The sequence below is a fragment of the Sinocyclocheilus grahami genome, unplaced genomic scaffold, assembly GCF_001515645.1.
Source record: "Sinocyclocheilus grahami isolate Dianchi unplaced genomic scaffold, SAMN03320097.WGS_v1.1 scaffold155.1, whole genome shotgun sequence".
Classification (NCBI taxonomy): Eukaryota; Metazoa; Chordata; class Actinopteri; order Cypriniformes; family Cyprinidae; genus Sinocyclocheilus; species Sinocyclocheilus grahami.
This window is the reverse complement of record NW_015505334.1, coordinates 1,155,999-1,180,221: the sequence shown is the minus strand read 5'-3', so window position 1 is coordinate 1,180,221 and position 24,223 is coordinate 1,155,999. Positions and strand designations below refer to the sequence as shown.

General features: G+C 37.2%; 1 protein-coding gene across 1 annotated transcript in view; it reads left to right on the top strand.

Annotated features, from left to right (window-relative positions):
- The window catches only part of LOC107592641 (diphthamide biosynthesis protein 1-like), a 62,487-nt gene extending 49,153 nt beyond the window's left edge, over positions 1–13,334 (top strand). The window contains exons 6-8 of the mRNA XM_016282180.1: positions 3,767–3,888; positions 9,327–9,481; positions 13,209–13,334. Coding sequence (XP_016137666.1) covers positions 3,767–3,888; positions 9,327–9,481; positions 13,209–13,334 — 403 coding nt within the window. The remainder of the gene's footprint in view (positions 1–3,766; positions 3,889–9,326; positions 9,482–13,208) is intronic.
- The last annotated feature ends 10,889 nt before the right edge of the window (positions 13,335–24,223 follow it).

The following is a 24,223-nucleotide window of genomic DNA, read 5'->3' as shown; positions in this document are numbered from 1 at the left end:
TGTGAGCTGTAAGGTCTTATATAGACAGGTGTGTGGCTTTCCTAATCAAGTCCAATCAGTATAATCAAACACAGCTGGTCTCAAATGAAGGTGTAGAACCATCTCAAGGATGATCAGAAGAGATGGACAGCACCTGAGTTAAATATATGAGTGTCACAGCAAAGGGTCTGAATACTTAGGACCATGTGACATTTCAGTTTTTTTTTTTTTAATTTAAGGGGGTCTGAATACTTTCCGTACCCACTGTATATTTCTGAGAAGTACATAAAGCCCATTTCTGAGAAGTACGTAAAAAGTAGACTAAAAGTATACTTTCCTATTTTTAGTTTAAAAGAAGTATACTAATAGCAGTCTTGAATAAACTTCTTTTTCGTAAGGGCATCCATGTCTGCTCATCTATGTTTGATGCTTAACATGAGGAGTGGGATTTTGGTACAGCGAGTTTTCAGTGTGGGCAGTGCATCTCTGTGCAGTGCTACAGTTTGATGTTTTGTTATGTGATGCAATGACATTCATACATTTTTAAGTGTGACTTGAGAGTTCCCAAATATTTTGGGGCCACTGTACATGTATTGTTTTGAACTGTCTTGTTTGTGTGTGTCCTATTGTTTTGGGCCGGTGATGATGCCACCCCCTCGTGTATATGCCTGTGCAAATGTGTAGCAGATGGGCAGAAAGAGAGGGACCTTGATGAAAGAAAGGATGAGCGTATCAAATCTACCACGGCAAATATTTATTTACCAGATGAGCTCTCCTCATTCATCTCTCTCTGCTTTACAAGCAACATCTGCATAAATGTCAACAATTCTGTGTTTTTCTGTCAATATGGGGTGCTGTGTGTACATTAATGAGGAAAAAAAATTAACTTAAATGATTTTAGCAAATGGCTGCAATATAACAAAGAGTGAAAAATTTAAGGGGGTCTGAATACTTTCCGTACCCACTGTATATTTCTGAGAAGTACATAAAGCCCATTTCTGAGAAGTACGTAAAAAGTAGACTAAAAGTATACTTTCCTATTTTTAGTTTAAAAGAAGTATACTAATAGCAGTCTTGAATAAACTTCTTTTTCGTAAGGGCATCCATGTCTGCTCATCTATGTTTGATGCTTAACATGAGGAGTGGGATTTTGGTACAGTGAGTTTTCAGTGTGGGCAGTGCATCTCTGTGCAGTGCTACAGTTTGATGTTTTGTTATGTGATGCAATGACATTCATACATTTTTAAGTGTGACTTGAGAGTTCCCAAATACTTTTGGGGCCACTGTACATGTATTGTTTTGAACTGTCTTGTGTGTGTCCTATTGTTTTGGGCCGGTGATGATGCCACCCCCTCGTGTATATGCCTGTGCAAATGTGTAGCAGATGGGCAGAAAGAGAGGGATCTTGATGAAAGAAAGGATGAGCGTATCAAATCTACCACGGCAAATATTTATTTACCAGATGAGCTCTCCTCATTCATCTCTCTCTGCTTTACAAGCAATGGCTGCCTGCCTGCGTCTTTCACATGAGAATAACTGTGTGTGGGGAGAGAGGGTGTGTTTGAGGGCACTGGGTTACAGAAGTAAGCCATGCATGAGACACAAACGCTGGGAGTGTGTTATGAAGAGGACGATGTGTGTCTATGTGTGTGTGAGACACAGAAAGCCAATGTGAATTTCAAGAAAACATGTGAACATCTCCAATTAAAAACATTTTGCATAGGACTTTCAATTTTTTCAAAAACATTTTTTATTGAACTAATTGTGTTATGCCAATTAATCAAATCGATTGCATATGTGTGTGTGTACAGGTTTATATATCCTGGTGGGGACTTAAACCTGAATACACACAGACTCATGGGGACTCGTGTCACGGTGGGGACCTAAATTGAGGTCCCCATGGGTACAAAAGCTTATAAATCATACAGAATTAGTTTTTTTGAGAAAGTAAAAATGCAGAAAGTTTCCTGTAAAGGGTAGGTTTAGGGGTAGGGTTGGTGTAGGGCAATAGAAAATACGGTCTGTACAGTAGAAAAACCATTACGCCTATGGAGAGTCACAAGGATAGCTGACCAGATGTGTGTGTGTGTGTGTGTGTGTGTGTGTGTGTGTGTGTGTTAAATTGACAGCCTTATTTTTTTTTTTGCATTGATTTTATTTTCATGATAATTAAACACTTAAGTTCCTAGAAGTTAGTACTGGCCACTTTCAACAGTTCATTCTGAATGAGAGGTTAGAAGGTGAATCAGGTGAAGTTTAGAAGTGTGTGTGTGTGTATAAAACCAAAGAAAATGTGTCTGTGTTCTATTAATAATACCTGTCCTAAATATGTCTGCTTCCAGACAGCCAGCTTCCCATACAACAGCCTCTACTCTCATTTTCCCTCCTTTCTTCTCCTCACATATTCATTCTCTCTCGTTTTTTCTCACTCATAATTTATGTGCTCCTGTCTCATGTTTATCCTGCATTTAAATTTCACACAGAGGAGAGGCGGCAGCAGTGCGCCAGTCAATAGATGTGCTAACACTTAACGACCCCTGCCGAAGCAAACAAAAACAGATCGTTGGTTCTTCAAACAGCTCCTCAGAGATCCACCTCACTGGAATGCTTGTCGTTGTCCTACAAAGTGAAGAAAGGAAGCCAAGGACAATTTGTAGCAGCATCTCTGAAGAGTGTGCTGTACTGGAGATGGTGGCTCAGTAATGTCTTCCCTTGCATAGTAAAAAGTCATTTTGCAGACTTAAATTCTTACATTCAGAGTCTACTGCTTTTCCACACCTGCTAATGACAAGTGAATTAATAAATATTTATTAAATATCTCTTACTGGCCATGATATGTTTTTTAAGAATGGAAGTCAGTATGAGAATTTTGGGTCACTGGCTCTATTGGGTTACCACCGTATCTCATAATTTTTGGATCATGTATGTGCTTTTCATTTTTATGCTGATTTAAAAATTTTCTGTGACACTTGATTGTGAATTTTGAAACTGTTTAAACTTGTCTGCTAGGCAAAAAATGTTTAGCTTGCTGACATAGTCCCAAGCTTTGTCAAAATTGCAAAAAAGGTAGAATCCGTAAGAATTAGACTTAAAATTACAAAGTAATCATTAAAAAAATCTGTTTTACTGTATGCCATGATTTTACAGCAAACATGTTTATTAATTTATTGGTTTTCAAGTGAGAATTTTTTAATATAATTTACATTTTTTAATTATGAATGTATTACTTAGTTTAATAAGTTATCAAACAATTTGTGCGAAAATGTATAATATATTTTTAATTTTAAAAATATTAAATAATACATGTAAAAACTATACATTTAAAAAGTATGCATTTAAAATGATAAATTTAGTTTTGTTTTGTTTCCAGTAAAAATGTTGGCAGAGGAGGTAGAGATCGTTATTACCACTGGTTTGAACCTACAGTTTAAGTTTTCGATAACCGGCTCAACTATTTTTTCGTAGGACAGTGTGCATCCATAGCTATAAAACTTAACGTGGAACTTGAACGTTTACCATCAGTGAACGTTTATGTTAATCATTGTCCAGTGCTCTGTCGTCTCTGAAGGTTATTCTGGATGTTTTTCCAGACTGCACAGAGTGCATCAGTTTACGACTAGCGGGAGCCCACTTAACTGAATACATGGATGTCTGAGTGACATTTCCGCTTGAGAGTGATTGATCTGCCAACTGTGTGGACTCGTCTTTTTATTTACAGCCTGATTGATCTGAATTGCAATAGGGTGGTGATCAAGGTCATTGATTGGTTGATTGTGTTGTTTGTCAGATTCACAGAGGCGGACACACTAGTGATGGGAGATGTGACATACGGGGCCTGCTGCGTGGACGACTTCACTGCCCGCGCTTTAGGAGCCGACTTCATGGTGCATTATGGGCACAGTTGTCTCAGTGAGTTGTATGCACACAAAATTCTTATATGTGAATTAAAGGGACAGTTTACCCAAATTGAACATTCTGATATCATTTGTTCACCCTCATGTCATTCCAAACCTGTATGACTTACTTTCTTATGTGGAATGCAAACATTTTGATACTTTGGTGCATTTTTGTTATTTTTGGAGCGTGACAGTCCCCTGGTCACCATTGACTTTCATTGTCTGAAACAACTCTGTTGTTATTGTTAGTTAAAACTAAAATTATTAAAAATAGTTTTTGGTCATGGAAATGAAGCTGGGAATATATATATATATATGTATATATATATATATATATATATGTATATATTTAACTAAAAAACTAAACTTAAATAAATGGGGGAAAAAATTTTTACTTGGAGAGGTTGCCTTGACACTAACTGAAAGTTTAAGTGCAAAATTTACTCACACTAAGCCTGAAATAAATATTAATTAAAGCTATACATTAACAAAACAGCTAATGACAAAAGCACACAACAAAATTACTAAAACTTAAAATGAAAATTGAAAATATAAAAATAAAAGCTAATTCAAAATATGAATAAATACTAAATAAATAATACTAAAATAACACTGGTATGGAAAAGGGTTGTGTGAAATTCTCCTTTTGTGTTCCACAGAAGAAAGTAAGTCAAACAGGTTTGGATTCTTCAGAGCTACGTATTATAACTTTTCCGTTAACATATTTATAGACCGCACACCCACAAATTAATTTTCATAAAGGAAGACGTCTCATCTATCATCTTTTTATGTTCCTGCGGTTTCTCGTCAGCATGCTTCAGGGTCTTTCATTGACAGGCAACTGCATGTTTGAAAAAATAATTGCGAAAGAGACCAAGAAATCTCTGTGGGAATTTCTAATAGCAAAGGCTGGAGACAGTCGGCCGTGGTAAGGAGAAGTAGAGATGTATAGATTTACTCTTGGAGTGCTTTGCAAAGCTGCTCTCAATAGCTCAGTATGGTAGCCAGTCGGAGCCGTGATGTGTAAGGGATAGCAGATGTTTTGAATGACCCTGCCTGCACGTGTGCTCAGCAGATCAATAGTGAACATGCATTAAGGGTGTCCTTTAAAAGGCCTGGACGTGCCAGCCTAGAGGAAGCCGCTCTTTTACCCCCCACTGCCTGTCAGCAGCACAACATACAGTAGAGGAAATGCTAAATCAATAGGGCTAATATATCTCCAACAGAACAATCACACATCTCCCAAATACCAGAGCTGGCCAAGGGGAATATTAATCCTGCATCTGATGTCCGAAGCCTCCTGCGAACCTTAACAAGAACATTAATACGCAGACAAACATAGATCTTCTGGAAATGTGCGTTTGTCAGTGTAAGCTACAGTATGTATTGAAATTATAGTAGTGTAACTGCTTTAATTGCTGTACATACTGTATGTAAATGTATATATACCCAGAAGTGAAATACACCTGACAAAATCTCCCAAAACCTCCTTTTGGGGAAGTCCTCCTCACGTGTAGGACTTATACATATAATTATTTTCTTTGGTTAGGAATTCCTTGACATATCACTTATTTTCGCTCTGTTGTTTGTTTGTTTTTTTATGTTTCTTTTCCACAATATCCTTGAGACCAACAGTATTCAAGTCTTAAAGGTTAACTTTAGTGACAGTTCTGAAAGCAAGTGCAAAAAGCTTTTATTTTTTTGTATGGTGACTTTTTTGGCAAGCGAAAAAACAGCTGATGAAGCAGCAAAAAGGTGTGTATATATATATATATATATATATATATATACACACACACACACAAACACACACACACTTTGACGGCCAATCTGTCCCGCCGTTTCATAATGAACCAAAAAAAAAACCTGTATCTGGGCAATGTAATTTTTCCAGATTTTATGAAGCTCCTCAATCATATCTGCTTATATTTTATCTCCTTAAGAAAACAATAGAGAATGGAAGGAGACGAGGGGATGGAGAATCCATGACTTTTATTGACAACAGCTGTAATTGCAGTGAGTAAGTGCTCTCAGTCTGCCGTGCTAATTGGATAAGAGAAATGGATCGATTCCACTTATCTTCAACCCCCCGGCCCCTCCACGTCTTTTTCTTTTGTTTTCTGGCACCTGCGGAAAGAGGGTATTGCCACTTGTGTGTTTCATGTGTGTATGAAAATAGCCCTGCATGTATGTGCATTCTGACAGTGACCCACTTGAATGCAAAACTTTGCAAGAATAAAACTTTATTGCCACAGTCAGTAAAATCTCTCTCCCAGAAGTCTCTCTTTCTCTCTTTCCCCTAAGTCATGTACAGGTGCATCTCAATAAATTAGCATCTTTTTCTTCCACTCAACTTTCTGTTAACATGCTTGGATACAGCACTCTGTGAACAGCCAGCTTCTTTGGCAATGAATGTTTGTGGCTTACCCTCCTTGTGAAGGGTGTCAATGATTGTCTTCTGGACAACTGTCAGATCAGCAGTCTTCCCCATGATTGTGTAGCCTAGTGAACCAAACTGAGAGACCATTTTGAAGCCTCAGGAAACCTTTGCAGGTGTTTTGAATTGATTAGCTGATTGGCATGTCACCATATTCTAATTTGTTAAGATAGTGAATTGGTGGGTTTTTGTTAAATGTGAGCCAAAATCATCACAATTAAAAGAACCAAAGACTTAAACTACTTCAGTCTGTGTGCATTGAATTTATTTAATTTATTTAAGTTTCACAATTTGAGTTGAATTACTTAAATGAACTTTTCCACGACATTCTAATTTATTGAGATGCACCTGTATATCACTTCCCCTAACCGTAAATGTTGTCCATGACATCTATTCAGTAGCTCTGTTCTAAAACCTTGTAAGTTGCCTCGCTGCTTAATGCCTATAGGCAGCTGCCTTCTAAGGGATCATCCTAACTGCTATGGAAACTTATAACTGATTGATTTGGAACTCAAAGAGGCAGCTTGACGTGCAATTTAATAGAGCTGTGATGTTAGCATGTCACTAAGCTAACAGCACAGTACTCTAAAAGCATAATAACACATGGCACACAAACATTTTGCGTAAAATAATGCTTTTATTTACACTGAGCTATCTTTAGCAGTACTTTTTCAGCACTGAATGAAATATGTTTATAATCAACATTTCTCTCACTTTGTCCATCTTTTCCTGAGATTTTCAAAACCATGTTCAAAAATGATAAACCGTTTTGGTTACCATTGACTTCCATTGTATGGACAAAGAAAAAAAAAAGAAGATATTTCCACTTCTTATATGTTCCACTGAAGAAAAAAAGCATACAGGTTTGGAACTACATGAGACTGAGTCAATTTTAACTATCCCTTTAAAATATGAAGTGCTCTCCAAAATATGTACTTTGTCATAGACGTCTAGGCAATGTGTGCTTGCTGAGAAGCCTCTGTTGATCTTCCTGCTTTGAGAGGTAAATTTACTTCCTCTCTTCCTACTTGCCTCACTGTCTTGCCATCTGTTCTTACATAGTTAAATGGGCTCCATGTTTAAAACACTCCCTAAAGGTGGCATTTGCCTAATAGCAGTGAAATGGCCATTAGAGCATGGGCTTTAAAGAGAATGCTACAAGAAGAGCAGCAATTATGACCATCAGCAGTAAATGATAATGTAGATGGGAGAAGACTGAAGCCCGCCTTCCTCTTTCAGCTCTGCTGTCTTTTAAATGGGGTGTAAATTGAATGGCATTAATAGCAATTGTATGATTTTCTCTTTTCTTGAGTTACTGTCATCAGTAGATCGGAGGTAGGCTGACTAACACAAACTTTTCTGAGTTTTCAAGACATTTATTTACTTTGTTGTGAGTTTGCAGTTTATGACAATGAACTTATGACAATACCAGCATAGTGGATGTAGTATGTGCGGGTTGTACTCATACTACGCACATGCATACTTGTGCAGTAGAACAAAGGTTGAGAAGTTTTTCATTAAATGCAGTACTCTCACAGTGTGCAATTTCAGATGGATCTGAAAAGGAATGGTTCATACTAAAATGAGAAATCCAGGATCATTTACTCAATATCATTCCAAACCTGAATTCTTTATTCTGTGGAGCACAGTTGTTTGAAAAATGTCTTCTTTTTTTGGACCCCATTGACTTTCATTATATGGACAAAACATTCTTCAAAATATTTTCTGTTGTGTTTCTAATAAAGTCATACAGGTTTGGAACAACATGAGGTGAGTAAATGATGACAGAATTTTTGGGTGAAAGAGGTTGTTGTGCCTGTTTGCTCTACCAGGTGAAAATCGTAATTCTGTTGGCGCGTTCAAGTAATGTCAGAAAGATAATATTTAATGTGTTGAACAAAAACTCAAAGTATGCAGTGGAGCAGCATCTGTATTACCCATAAATTAGTTTAAAGCATTGATTTTTTTTTTTTTACATTTTTTAATTTAGCAAATTTGCATGTTCAAAATTCTGCAACTACGAATGTAGATATAATGATTCGGTTTACAAAACCTTAACATTAAAAAAGCAAAAAACACACCTGATGCACATTATATCTACCAATCTGTAACGTAGTTTGTAGGTCGGGAAGATTACTCAATATCATTCCAAACCTGAATTCTTTATTCTGTGGAGCACAGTTGTTTGAAAAATGTCTTCTTTTTTTTGGACCCCATTGACTTTCATTATATGGACAAAACATTCTTCAAAATATTTTCTGTTGTGTTTCTAATAAAGTCATACAGGTTTGGAACAACATGAGGTGAGTAAATGATGACAGAATTTTTGGGTGAAAGAGGTTGTTGTGCCTGTTTGCTCTACCAGGTGAAAATCGTAATTCTGTTGGCGCGTTCAAGTAATGTCAGAAAGATAATATTTAATGTGTTGAACAAAAACTCAAAGTATGCAGTGGAGCAGCATCTGTATTACCCATAAATTAGTTTAAAGCATTGATTTTTTTTTTTTTACATTTTTTAATTTAGCAAATTTGCATGTTCAAAATTCTGCAACTACGAATGTAGATATAATGATTCGGTTTACAAAACCTTAACATTAAAAAAGCAAAAAACACACCTGATGCACATTATATCTACCAATCTGTAATGTAGTTTGTAGGTCGGGAAGAATGATTCTACAATCATTTTGTAGAAGTGGAGTTAAAAACTCTGCTGTTTTTCTTTTTTTTCCTTTTTCTTTTTTGTAGAAAAGATACATGCCATCTTATTTGGACCAAAGTGATTTAAATTCATCTGGTGTTCTAATTACAACTTCCCAAATTGTAAATGCAAACTTCACAGAAGGACTTGATTGCACCATGTGATTTGTGAGATCATTTGTGTCTGTAGCACAAACAATGTTGAATTCCAAATTTATATTTTTCAGTTTAGAGAAAAAATAGGAAGTCAACCTACGGATAAAAGAATCATTTGAATGTGTGTTGAGTGAAATATGCTAATGTTGTTTGTGTCTCCAGTCCCCATAGACTCAACTGAGGGCATCAAGATGCTGTATGTGTTTGTGGACATCCAGATTGACACTGCCCACTTCCTGGACACACTCAGGTTCAACTTTCCCCCTGGCCACTCACTCGCCCTCGTCAGCACCATCCAGTTTGTGGCTGCTTTACAGGTGACCTTTGACCAACCGCTTCTTACTCAATGATAACTATTCCCTGCGGTTAAAGATGTTCTCTGATTCGCTTACTGTCTCTCTCTCTCTCTCTCTCTCTCTCTCTATCACTTACCTTCCTGCTTCAAGGTCTCTGACAGCACATAAGGCTGCCCGCGTGTGTGTGTGTTTGCTCCTATAATAGTGTGTGTTTGTGTTTGTGGGTGTGAAATGCAGTTAAAGTTATTTTGAACTGCACAAGAGGAGGAATTATCAGAAGTCATGTTGCACTCAGCACTCCGGCTTACATAAGAGTGAGATTTTCTTCCCTTCCTTTTTTTTCCTTGTTTCGCTCTCTACTCCTCGCTGTCGATTTCACCCTCCTGCCTAAAAATGACCTATGTTATTTCTGGAAATAGCATGGCCTGTGTATCGTGTGTGTGTAGGCCCATTCCCGTGCTCTGGGTGGGTGCTGGTGGTCAGAGGGGTGTGAATGCACACGTTTTATGTGTTTTTGTTATTTTCTCTGCTCGTCAAAATCTTAACCGTAATGTCTCCGCCGCCGATGCATTACTGCAGCTTTCTTGCCTTTATTTATTTGGCACCATTTATTTGCTTCCTTTTCGTTGGAAAGGAAAGCCTGTAGGTGTTGGGAGATGTGCTGGATGACTGTTTCTCTGATTGTATCTGTCTCTCTTTCCTTCCACTTAAAAGATGTCATTACACGTTCCAGACCCAGTGCTCAGCCAGAGCTGCAAGCTACTCTCAGAACCTGACTATATTACTATACAAACAAGCATCCTTTGTTTACAAGTCTAATGAGTTTAAGAACATATTTTAACACTAAGAGTAGTTTGATTCAGCAGTATTATGGCACCAGGAGCGTTTAGGAGTTTATTTAGGTGTATAGTGAATAAAATTCATAACAATCAGTTCACATACTGTTTAAGCTAGCATTCAAACGTTCACAGTGTTCAATACATTTTTTTGTTTGTTTGTTTTTTAAGAAAAATAAATTACATTTTCAACAAGTATAAATTCAGTTGTGACAGTGAAGTGACTGACAGTGAAGTCATTTGTTACAAATTTTTTAAAAGATTTCTGTTTTTGAACTTTCTATTCAAAGGATCCTTAAAAAATATATCACAGTTTCCCTAAAAGTATGAAGCAGCACAACTGTTTTCAACATTGATAATAATTAGAAATGTTTCTTGAGCAGCAAATCAGCATATTAGAATCATTTCTGAAGGATCATATGACACTGAAAACTAGAGAGATGCCTGCTGAAAATTCAGCTTTGTTATCACTGGAATAAATTACTTTTTTTTAAATATATTAAAATAGAAAACAGTTATTTTAAATTGTAATAAATATTTCTAAAATTGCTGTTTTTACTGTGTTTTTGATCAAACAAACGCAGCCTTGGTGAGCATAAGAGACTTCTCTCAGAGACATTAAAAATCTCACTGATCCCAAAATTTCGAATGGTAGTGTATATAATATATTAAAGCAAATCTGATACTATGCAGTCCTATGCAGTACATTCAGCATGATTATGATATTGCTGTTATACAAAAGTAAAAAAAAAAAAAAGTTAATTTAGAGAAAAAATAGGAAGTCAACCTACGGATAAAAGAATCATTTGAATGTGTGTTGAGTGAAATATGCTAATGTTGTTTGTGTCTCCAGTCCCCATAGACTCAACTGAGGGCATCAAGATGCTGTATGTGTTTGTGGACATCCAGATTGACACTGCCCACTTCCTGGACACACTCAGGTTCAACTTTCCCCCTGGCCACTCGCTCGCCCTCGTCAGCACCATCCAGTTTGTGGCTGCTTTACAGGTGACCTTTGACCCCCCACTTCTTACTCAATGATAACTATTCCCTGCAGTTGAAGATGTTCTCTGATTCGTTTACTGTCTCTCTTTCTCTCTATCTATCACTTACCTTCCTGCTTCAAGGTCTCTGACAGCACATAAGGCTGCCCGCGTGTGTGTGTGTTTGCTCCTATAATAGTGTGTGTTTGTGTATGTGGGTGTGAAATGCAGTTAAAGTTATTTTGAACTGCACAAGAGGAGGAATTATCAGAAGTCATGTTGCACTCAGCACTCCGGCTTACATAAGAGTGAGATTTTCTTCCCTTCCTTTTTTTTCCTTGTTTCGCTCTCTACTCCTCGCTGTCGATTTCACCCTCCTGCCTAAAAATGACCTATGTTATTTCTGGAAATAGCATGGCCTGTGTATCGTGTGTGTGTAGGCCCATTCCCGTGCTCTGGGTGGGTGCTGGTGGTCAGAGGGGTGTGAATGCACACGTTTTATGTGTTTTTGTTATTTTCTCTGCTCGTCAAAATCTTAACCGTAATGTCTCCGCCGCCGATGCATTACTGCAGCTTTCTTGCCTTTATTTATTTGGCACCATTTATTTGCTTCCTTTTCGTTGGAAAGGAAAGCCTGTAGGTGTTGGGAGATGTGCTGGATGACTGTTTCTCTGATTGTATCTGTCTCTCTTTCCTTCCACTTAAAAGATGTCATTACACGTTCCAGACCCAGTGCTCAGCCAGAGCTGCAAGCTACTCTCAGAACCTGACTATATTACTATACAAACAAGCATCCTTTGTTTACAAGTCTAATGAGTTTAAGAACATATTTTAACACTAAGAGTAGTTTGATTCAGCAGTATTATGGCACCAGGAGCGTTTAGGAGTTTATTTAGGTGTATAGTGAATAAAATTCATAACAATCAGTTCACATACTGTTTAAGCTAGCATTCAAACGTTCACAGTGTTCAATACATTTTTTTGTTTGTTTGTTTTTTAAGAAAAATAAATTACATTTTCAACAAGTATAAATTCAGTTGTGACAGTGAAGTGACTGACAGTGAAGTCATTTGTTACAAATTTTTTAAAAGATTTCTGTTTTTGAACTTTCTATTCAAAGGATCCTTAAAAAATATATCACAGTTTCCCTAAAAGTATGAAGCAGCACAACTGTTTTCAACATTGATAATAATTAGAAATGTTTCTTGAGCAGCAAATCAGCATATTAGAATCATTTCTGAAGGATCATATGACACTGAAAACTAGAGAGATGCCTGCTGAAAATTCAGCTTTGTTATCACTGGAATAAATTACTTTTTTTTTAAATATATTAAAATAGAAAACAGTTATTTTAAATTGTAATAATATTTCTTAAAATTGCTGTTTTTACTGTGTTTTTGATCAAACAAACGCAGCCTTGGTGAGCATAAGAGACTTCTCTCAGAGACATTAAAAATCTCACTGATCCCAAAATTTTGAATGGTAGTGTATATAATATATTAAAGCAAATCTGATACTATGCAGTCCTATGCAGTACATTCAGCATGATTATGATATTGCTGTTATACAAAAGTAAAAAAAAAAAAAAGTTAATGCTGAGTTCCTGAGTTTCAGACTAAATTTGGACCGTTTGTTCATCAGCAAAAATTGTTCCAAAAGAAGCTAAAGTTAAGACTGTCCTTTCATTAAAATTGTGTTCGGTGCGAAAATTATCCTGCCCTCAGGCCTCTGACATTACTGTTTCTTGGTTCAGTACCCGCAGGTTTAGAGGGTTAGCGTGGAGTAAGATTTTCCAGCCCAGAACCACCTTTTCAAGAAAGGTGAAAACATGTGGCGTGGTTCCAGATTAGACACTGGCTTCTGCGCAACAACTTTTTGGTGGGAAAGTTGCTTCTTTGGTCTCAGCATCCCTTTCCTTTCTCTTCACAGGCAGCCAGTGCAGAGCTGAAGCCAGATTATGAGGTGTTGGTACCTCAGTGTCGGCCGCTTTCTCCTGGGGAGATCCTCGGATGCACCTCACCTCGTCTGGAGAAGAAAGTCAATGCCATCATGTAAGCAAAACAGTTCTAGCCCATGTTGAGTATGTGTAGTAAGTAGTAAGTAAGTATGTGTGTGTGTTTTAGATTTATTTATATATTTGTTCATTTATTCATTTATTTGAAATTGATGGTTTCAGCCCTTGATTCTGATTGGCCAGTACAGCATTCCAGCCGAACAAAATGACAATATAATAAGAGCAGTATGACACAAAATTTTTTATATTTTATTTCATTTTATTATTTTATTTTACACTGTTTATGTATATGACCTTTTATATATGAAATCAAAACTGACCAGGTTTACTTTCTTAATATGTATCACTGGTTTCATTGTGCACAAATTCAATAGTGCATGTTGTTCTAAAGAAAAAAAAAAAACGTTTACTTGGGCTATCATAAAAAATGATTGTCACTTCCTTTTAAACAACTTTTCTGCTGATGTGACCAAGGCCTCGTGGGTAGGAAAAATAATACTAACCAATAATATTATATGCTACTTTTCACAATCCAATCAACATCAAGACCCGCCTCACATTTTTACCTGCAGAATATTGTTTCTCTCTGAAATGTCACATTGCGTAAGTTAAATGCGTTGCGAATGCAGTTTCAAGCTGACTTTAATGAGAAGCGTGTCAAGTGCTGTTGCAACACAGAGACGAGACATTAGGCAGCAGGTATATGTGTGTGTGTGTGTGATCTATTATTCTCTGTATCACACAGCAGCCGTGAGCAGCAAGCTCTGCTCCTGTGAGATAGATGGAAACCTCTTGTCTGTGTGTGTCTGTACACAGAGGGTGTGTGTGTGTGTTTGAGTTCTCTGCCTCTTAATCCAGCGTACAGAGTCTGTGATGTGTGTGTGTGTGTGTGTTAGGGGAGAGAGGAATGAAGAGCATTGATGCGTGTTAATCTTAATTTTCACCCATCACCTCTTCGTCAGGGCGCCTGTCAACATTAGACATACACAAGTGGTCATGTCACTGACCCCCAAAATGACACCGCTATTATGCAAATAGCCTTTATCATAGATCATTTACTTTTTGCCCTCACCCTCAGCGATCAAATTAAAAACTTTCTCTGACAACCTACAGTGTAGTAATGTGATGTTATATTGCAAAGCTGAATTGCCACCATATAATTAACAGCTAATTAAGCTTATACAGAGCCTGACATTCTCATAAGAAGTAATATGTTGGCTGGGGGTCTGAATAAAGTCCCACGGAGAAGATGATTGCAGCTTTGTGCTGAAAAATTACACAGGTTCATGGCTGATCGGCACCTTCATAAAATCTCTTTTGAGTTGGGCGGACCGTAAAGTGCTCTGTATTTAATAAAATTTGACGAACGCCACAGGTCTTCACACAGACCTCCGGTTTTCATTTGGGATTTCTTCTGAAACAAGAGGGAGCTCCGTCTCATTGCCGAAGACATAATGAACTGAACTGAGGGTGAATGGGTCGGTGCTTTGAAAAGCGGTTTTAAGAACTGCAAATTTGGCCATTTCTAATCTTGTATTCTCAATAGTTCCATCGCTACCAAATGCATCAATACATTTTGTTATATTTTAAGTTATACTGTTAAAAGCTGAGCCGGGAAACCTCTGAGAGTTTAATGCCTCTGCTTTAAATGCAATATTTGTAATAGAGGGCCTTAAAAGAGACAGAGAGAGAAAATTGGTGTGTTTTATTACGGCAACATATAAAGGAAAATGAAAAATGTGTGGAGGGGCACTCAAATTTAGCTTTGAGTGTTAGATGATGGCAAAGATGATCTAAATGTTAAAACTGAAAATTTGCATGAAGGAATAAATTAAACCGATAATATTTTAACATTGGCTGATAACTGATATGGTACTAATATATTGTGCATCCATACTTTCTGTTTCCTTAGCAGGTACAGGGCAGCAAACACAGCTGGTATGTTTGAGAGACAAGGAGAATGAAGAGCATTTTTCTGTCACTGTGTGTGTGCGAGAGTGAAGAATGGCTGGTTTAGCCTTTGCTCCGTTGGGCCCAGGGAGATCCCACCCACATTATGTTCCGTAGTGTTTCATAAACGTGTCTTAATTAGCCTTTCTAATTGTGGCTGCGTTCCCCAGGGCATCCATCAGGATTGCCAGGTTAATCTATACTCCCATTAACTATGGCAGGTCTTCTCCTGTCGGCACGGCAGAGGATAATCAGCGTGTTGAATTCTGTTTGTGTGCTGTCCGCGTCATGACCTAATCATATCATGCAGGTTTATTTGTGGAGTAGCTGGATTGTAGCCTAGCATCACTGGTAGTGAGGTAAGTTTTAACAACAGCACTCTTCATACTTGACAGTAATTTTCATAATTTAGCAGTAAGTTGTAGATTTCCTATGAACATAAAATAATACCACAGGAGACACTTTTTTCTCTTAAATATGGCCAAAAATTCTGGCCGATATTGATGAGCCAATTATTATTTTCTTGTTATGGGTGGTAACCAGTTAAAGGACTCATAAAAATTTGTACTGTTTTGTTTTAAAAAAAAAATTTACAAATATTTTAAATAAGCCTAAATAAATCTAAAATATAATTATCAATTTAAAAAAATAGTTCTAAATGCTACAAGTGAATTTATTCATCACAACATTATGATGTACAGTATGAGAAAAGGATATTCATTTTAAAATCTGCTAAAGATTACGTTTAACAGGGTTAATTATCAGTGCGTTAAACAATGGCAAAGATAATCTACTGTAAATGTATAAATAGAGGAAATGAGCATGAGCGATAAAATATACAATCCAATGTTATGTGATGCAGATCAATTAAAAAGATACCTAATACTGGTATAACCACCAAAATATTGGGCATCCCTATTTCTGATTAATTTCAAAGGTGTTCACTGGGGTTCAGGTCTTTGTGCAGACCAGTTAAGTTCTTCCACCTCAGGCTCATTAGATTGGTTCTTTGGGGAAACTAATAAATCAAGGCAACAACAAAGCCCCACATCATTCATGAAAAAAATTGAGCTAAACTGGCCATTTATGTTAGAAACCCAGAGCTGATAGTGGTTACTAAAGCTTTGAAGAACATAAAGTGTTTACACAAGCCGTTTACACGGGTTCAGCATCAGCGATCCTGTGAAGGTTTCTTATTAGGCGAAAGGAAGCGGTTTTCTTGTTGTTCAGTAAATTTGGAAAATTCTTGGATGTAATGATTTTCTGTTCTCTTTCCTCCTACACGGTCAGATCTGTTTGATGTGGGCTGTTCTTGGTGACCTTGAGCCCTGTGCATGAAATTGTGTTGTCTTTATGTAAATATGTGTAACATTCAGTATTCAACTCCTCTCTTTTTTTTCCCCTCTCTCTCTCTCTTTCTTTAGCACTTAGAGTCTCGGTTGGAGTCTTTGGGCCGTTCATTCACGCGTGTGCTCCTGTCTGAGATCTTCCCCGGCAAGCTGGAGCTCCTGGCAGATGTGGATGCGTGAGTCTCTCCTCCATCTACATGCACAATCACACTCTCCATTTCACACAAAGAAACATCAACTCCTGTGCATCCTATGAAGAAGCTCCTCCATAAGGTGCACATTAATCTGAGTCTCAGCACACCCAAGGCGAGGACAAGGCGAGGTTCGACAGAAATATCACTGATGGTGACGAATATGTCAGACGGGGTCACAGGTTTTGTTAGTGAGCAGCTCCTCTGTGGCATGTGTCTAATTGCTGTGGTGGGCTTTGAGATTATTGAAGCTTAGTGAAACAAAGGAGTTTTGTATGGGCATTCTGTTTCAGTGTTTGTACAAAAGCAGTAGGTAATTTTTGTTGATGTTTCACAGGCCAGTGCGATTGAGGTTTCCCATGGTCATGGAAAGCCTGCAAATATCAGGGGATTTTAAAATGCTCATTTTGAGGCTTGGAAAAGTAATGGAAATAATAAAACCTTTATTATTAAATGTAAATAGAATTTTTATATTTACAATATGTATTAACATTTTAGTTATATTATAGGTTTTTAATATTGTATGTTTAACCATAAATATAATAAAAAATATTTAATATTATATAAAATATTTTTTGTGTGACACAAAAGAAGTTTTTTAAGTGTTTTTGTTCATATAAAAGTCAGTGGAGTCCAAAACAGCATTGGACCCCACTGACTTTCATTGTTATACAAAAAAGACATTTCAGAATATATTCTTTTGTGTTACACAGAATAAAGAAAATGTAATTAATTTAATTGAATTATTTAAAATAATATTTATAAAATTAAATTGCATTAAATATATATATATATATATTATATATTAAAAGGAGCTCTGTGTGAAAAAAGGCTTGATACTATAAAGTTTCCAAAACTTATTATTATTATTATTTTTTTGTCATTGTGCTAATGCTAAATTGGCTGGTGCACTGAAAAATATTTTAATAACAGTATTATACAAAATGTATTTCACTCAAAAATGGCTAGTAAATTTCAGAAGTTGACAAGTAACATGAAATTTTGTAGTAGAAAGACTGAAATAGTATTTTCTTGTAAAACGTACTTCAGTAATCTTAGTTTAATTTACATCTTCATTCTTTGTCTACATCAATCATTTTGCAAACCCCTGTTTCAGACCACTGATATGGCTTTTTTCTTTTTTTTCTTTTTGTGAACTTTTAACTGTCCAGTTTTCTATTTGAGCTCTGTTGAACTGGGAACATGCCCATACTGACTCTTATTTTGAGGGAGCCCTGCATTGTACACACTCCCCCACTGCATCTGGGGACGGGAGAGGGGCACAACGACCCCCCTAAAATGAAGGAGGGGGTGAACGAGGGACAGAAAGGTCTGAGAGAAAATGAGGAGGAGGTGGAGGAAGGTGTGGAGGCTGTTAAAAAAGGGATAGAGAGTGAACAACTCAGAGAGAAGATCAACCGCCCCCATCAGTCGTGCCGCTCTCCCGCCACGTGAGTGACACCGCATATGTAATCGAAGCATAACCATGACCAGAGGAAAGTTACACCTCTATCTCTCCTCCTCTCATTTCCTCCATTAATGTCAGTCGCTTGTGCTGTGACTGCTGCGGATTGGTGTCATCTTGGCAGAAACATGAGGATCTGAGCAGAGGAAGACATTTCAGAGTGTAATGTGAGCGTTGATTAATGCTGCACTGATGATGTATATGACATCCTGGAGAAGATAAGATAAGGAACGAAGCTGCAATCTGCCAGCAGTCGTCACTATAATGAGAAGGTTAATCGAAATGTCCAGCGTTGAATTACCAGCCCAGACAGGAGTGGACCTGAGTATGATGCCTGGTAGGGCTGCACAACTAATTGACAAATTCATTAATCACACAGATGTACGTTGTGTGCAATGGCAAAACTTAAAAATATATAGTAACGACAGTCGTTCCTAATGAGCGAAGTTTACGCTTCTGTTTGAAAATGAGAGCTAGAGAGTCAAAAACTTTAGAAACAAGGCGATAATCATCATCGATAGTTTGTTATTGTTTTAGATTCACTTTATTCTGTCTGCTTGCTTGTAGCAAAATGCTCCCATTATTATCAACAAAGCATTGACTATGTTGATTATAATGAGATGAGAGCATCAAAATAGGACATAATATAAGCATTTTAATGTAAATTCTGTTCATTGGAATTAATAATTACAGATACAATATCAAAGAAAATAATTGGCAGTTATGATTGTTGTCAGGTTGTGCAGCCGTAATACATCAATTGGATGTTTTCTAGCGTGGAGGAGGCCTGGAAATGTGGAGGCTAAACCAGCAGACCGCAGCACTTGAAAATACTATTCAACTTTAATACTGTAAGGTTTTTGTGGATCCTCTGACTGGTGTGAAGTGTTTGATGTCTGCTAGGAGGGTCATTCCTGTTAAGCAGTGCCTTTTGAACTATGTAACTTTTGAAAAATGAATATGCCTTTCTTGTAATATATGGAGGTGGGTAGACCAGACATTCAGAAATACAGGATGCTCTTGGAAAGTTGATTAAATTAAAATGTATTAATTAACTATTTGCACAATGGCAAGAAATTTAACAGGATGCTTGGCAGGATGGTAATAAAGAAAAATAATAAAATAAAGAGATATAAAATGGAGATAAAGACATTACTTGGTGTCATTTTAATCATCTTATGAAATTTTGAAAGTATATGATTTTAGTACTGTAATTTTACACTGAATTGACTGATTGTGATATTGTGGTAAAAGAAAACTATAAAAGGAACTAATATTGTTTTTTTTTTAAACTGAAATTTGATATTTTTTGACGTTGATTTGTTAAATTAGTTACAAAACATACACTACCATTCAAAAGTTTGGGGTTGGTTAAGATTTTCTGAAAATGCTCACCAAGACTGCATTTATTTGATCAAAAGTATAGTAATAACAGGAATATTGTGCAATATTATTACAATTTAAAATATTTTTTTTCTATTTGAATATATTTTAAAATGTAATTTATTCCTGTAATGCAAAGCTGAATTTCTTCTGGTGTTACATGATCCTTTAGAAATCAGTCTAATATGCTGGTTTTGTTTTTGTTGAAGCCATGATTTAAATAGATTCAAAAGAACAACATTTATTTGAAATACAAATCTTTTGTAACATAAATATTTTTGCTGGCATTTTCTGTCCTCAATTTATTACATCCCTGTTGAATAAAAGTAGTCTCTTTCAAAAACAAATAAATAAAATACTGACTCCAAACTTTTGAATGGTGGTCTACTTGTAGGGGGCATGAAAAATGTACTGCATAACAGGATTGACTGAGGAGCCTCTGGCTCTTGGCTCTGAACTATTCCACTCGACCCTCTCAATTCAAAGCAGCATCTTGCATTGAGCATTTTGTTTGAAAGCAGGCAACCTGGGCAAACAGAGATATACGTCCAGGGCTGTCACTCCAGACAGCGCTTATACTGTACATTCTCTGTAAGCATGCTTTTCAGATATACTCTAAAACTGTGAGAGCTTGTGCGAGGCAGCCCACACTGAAGAATAATGTTTTCACACATGCACAGATGTGAGACCACGTCAAAATTACATATTACATATCACATTATGTAACCAAACCTATAATGGTCAATCTAAATATTGCTAAACTTTGTTTTAGCTTGTAGTATGCATGTTAGCAAAATGCTAATAAAAACAGCAATATACAAAATATTGTTGCAGTGTGACAGGATTTTGTTCAGATTTTACAAACAGCAACATTTTAGGGTCAAATTAAGTAGTATTTTGCAAACCACACCAGAAGGGTTTAGCTTTTACACTTTCTTGTGCTAATTGATGCTTGCTATTAGCATTTGAGGATTTCCCGGCCTATATATAATTATATATATATATATATGCTAAAACCAGCCTAAGCTGTTTGGCTGCCTGGTCATAGCTGGTTTGCAGGCTGGTTTTAGAGGGGTTTTGACCACTTCTATATCTAGCCAGGCTGGCAGACCAGCTAAAACCAGCTACTTCCAGCTTAAACCAGCAAAGCCAACCAGTTTAGGCTGGTTTTAGCTGCTGTTGTTTTTTTTTGTTTGTTTTTTTCAACAGGGTAGGGCAAAATCTTTTAACACAATCGAAGAATTCATTTATCATTATTGTGTCTACTTAAGACAAGATTTCGCAGTTAGATTGAAAGTTTAAAGGCTACTAGCCAACCTGGGTCTCCTTGCTCACACATCTAAAGCAAATCCAGACGGCTGTCTTTGGGAAAACTTCAGAAGTGTCCTTCCAGCATTCACTGATACGTGCTCTTTATTGTAAGCCTAATGTAATTACACATCTCTGTCGGCTTTAAGTGATGTTTGGAGGCACCGGTGCCTATTTCCCTGTGGATCGGAAAGGTTAATTGTGCTATTGTATGCTGCAGGTCAAGTGGCTAATTAAAATCCATTATTTTCACTCCGAGAGAGGAGAGACGACTGGGGCTGCTGCTCCCACCAGCACGAGGAAAACCCCCCTGCAGTCATCGCAGACCTCCCGTTCCGTTTCCTCCTTCAATTAGATTCTTTGATGTGAATTTTGGCCCCCCACCTTCTGGCAACGGTTAGAGGATCAGCAGGATCGTGCCCTTATCAGGTCTGCCTTCACATGCTGATGGTGCCATTTCAGAGGAAGCAAAACAGGCATCATTACACGTCTTTGACCTCTCCTCTTCTCCGCAAAGCAGAAGTGGATTGGGAGAATGGGCTTGATGCAGCCAGACGGAGGAGTGTGTCTCTGCCCGTATGGCTTCCTGCAGCGAGGGCTGTCTCAGGCGAGGGGACAGATGCTGGCTCTGATAAGCCTGTAAATTGAATTTGGTGGCGTGCTGAGGATCCCGATGCAGCCTCACCCCTCTTGCATATTTGAAATCTGATTCTGTTACAGATACTAAGTTCATATTTGCATTTACCGCCCATTCCTTATTTCTCTCTCTCTCTGTCTCTGTGTGTGTCAGGAACTAGACTTCTGAGGAAGACTCCTGTTGCCTTCAGCTCTCTGCCTTTGTTTTCTGCTGGCTTGTGTTTTGAATGATCTTTGCTTAGGATATCTCTAAAACTAGACACAAACCCTACAGGATGTTACCACAGTGTTACCCAAGGAGATCTGTATTACCTAGAGGCTGTTAATAAAATATAAATATCCATTTGACGCTTTTACGAGCCCTCCTAACACTCCCTAGCATAGCAACCCACCTAGCAACCACCCAAAACAACTTCAAAACTTACTATCTGTATATCAATATATCTGACTGTCTGTCTATCTGTTGTTCTATCATTCCATTTATCGTTTTTACTCTGTATATCTATCTACTATTCGATCTATCTTTAGTTCTGTTTGTTTATCATCTCTCTATCTATCTATCTATCTATCTATCTATCTATCTCTCTCTATATATATATATATATATATATATCGTTCTATTTGTCTTTGTTTATTTGTCTGACTCACTGTACAGGCTATAAAACTTTAAGCTTTTAAAATTATGAACTTTCAGAAAAGACTTTGTCAAGACAACATCAAAGTTTGTCTTGACAAACTTTACCTATCCAGGTATAATGATGAACTACAAAGTGCATTGTGTTATGTCTGATTCCATGGCTGTTTTGAATTGCTGTCAATGAAAAGAATTAGCTTTTTGCATCCAGTTGGTGTAGTTACAGCATCTACCAGCAGGCGTTACAGGGTCATGCTAACCAGCCAAACTCAGTGTTCCCACGTAAATGCACACAGTTAAGACTAGTGTCTCGTGTCAGATGGCCCTATTATGCTTGGATCTGTGTGCACTGCCAAACGTCATGTCAAAGGCTGCGGTTGGTCTTTCACATATCCATCAGGCAGCCCCTTCCTTTGGGTGGTTTTTGGCCAGAGTGAGCCAGAATATGGTGATCAAACGTCTGGCACTGTGAAACTAACCAAATTCCTACACACAGTAGTCAAATAAGGCAATTTTTGCATGAGTCTGTGACCAATTAAAACAAGTGTGTCCATTGTTTAATATTTTAATTTAAGTTTTTTTTTTCTTATTTTCTTGATGCAGGGAAAGAGTTACATTAATATGCTGTTATTCATTCATTTGCCTTAGGGGTGTGTGGATCATTTGGCAACAGGCATACTGTAACATGATGCAACCCCCTGGAGCAACCCAGGATTAAGAGTCGTGCTCAAGGCTGAGATTAGAGGGGTCATGAGGATCAGTTGCATTTGCAAACATCTTTGGATCAACTGACAGGGATTCAAACCAGCAACACTATGATTTGCATTATGGATTACTATTACTCACTAAGACATTCTTTACCCAGTTATAAGGATTCCAAGTAAAGCTACAGCCAGACCTGCCAGGCAATCAAGATAAAATTTGCAGCATCTTCAACCTCTATAAACCCTTAGATAACAAAAGCCCTGTTTACAGCTGGTAAAATGTCAACGAAATAGGGATGTAACGATTCACTCAACTCAAAATGTGATACGATTCACAATACTTGATTTCATGATAAGATTTTCTCACTTTTTTTTTTTTTTTAACAAAACGAAAATTTTATTTAACCAAAACGTTTAATATCTACCGATTTGAATCGTCACATATTTGTATCGATTTTCAACCGGCTCATGGTGCATCGTTACATCCCTTCAATGACACGTATACCTTAGTGATAGTTAACTCATGGCTCTTTCTTGATTCCTCCTGTGCTTGATGGTGTTTTGTTATGTTTAATTGTTTGTCTATGCACATGAATCAGTCATTGTCATTTTGTCACAACCTTTTTCAGTGCCTCAACTGCAAGTCCATGCTGATAAATTTAAAGTCTTAAAGCTAGCAACAAAACAACACAACAATTACTAACAACAAAACTGAAAAAAAAATGCATCCCTATTTTCCTCATTTTCTTTTTTGTATGTTTCACATACTTACTTTCTTCGTGTAACCCAATTGAGCATCTCTGGAGAGACCTAAAAATGGCTGTCCACTAACGTTTACCATCCAACTTGACAGAACTGGAGAGGATCTGCAAGGAGGAATGGCAGAGGATCCCCAAATCCAGGTGTGAAAAACTTGTTGCATCTTTCCCAAAAAGACTGTATTGGCTGTATTCGATCAAAAGGGTGCTTCTACTAAATACTGAGCAAAGGGTCTGAATACTTAGGACCATGTGATATTTCAGTTTTTCTTTTTTAATAAATCTGCAAAAATGTCAACAATTCTGTGTTTTTCTGTCAATATGGGGTGCTGTGTGTACATTAATGAGGAAAAGATTTTACTTAAATGATTTTAGCAAATGGCTGCAATATAACAAAGAGTGAAAAATTTAAGGGGGTCTGAATACTTTCCATACCCACTGTATATGGTGTGTGTGTGTGCAGGGGCAGTCCTTGACCATTTTTAGGTGGGCTTCAGCCCCCCAAACTGTTGTCTCAGCCCCCCTAAAACTATCTGGACAATCGGGCCAATG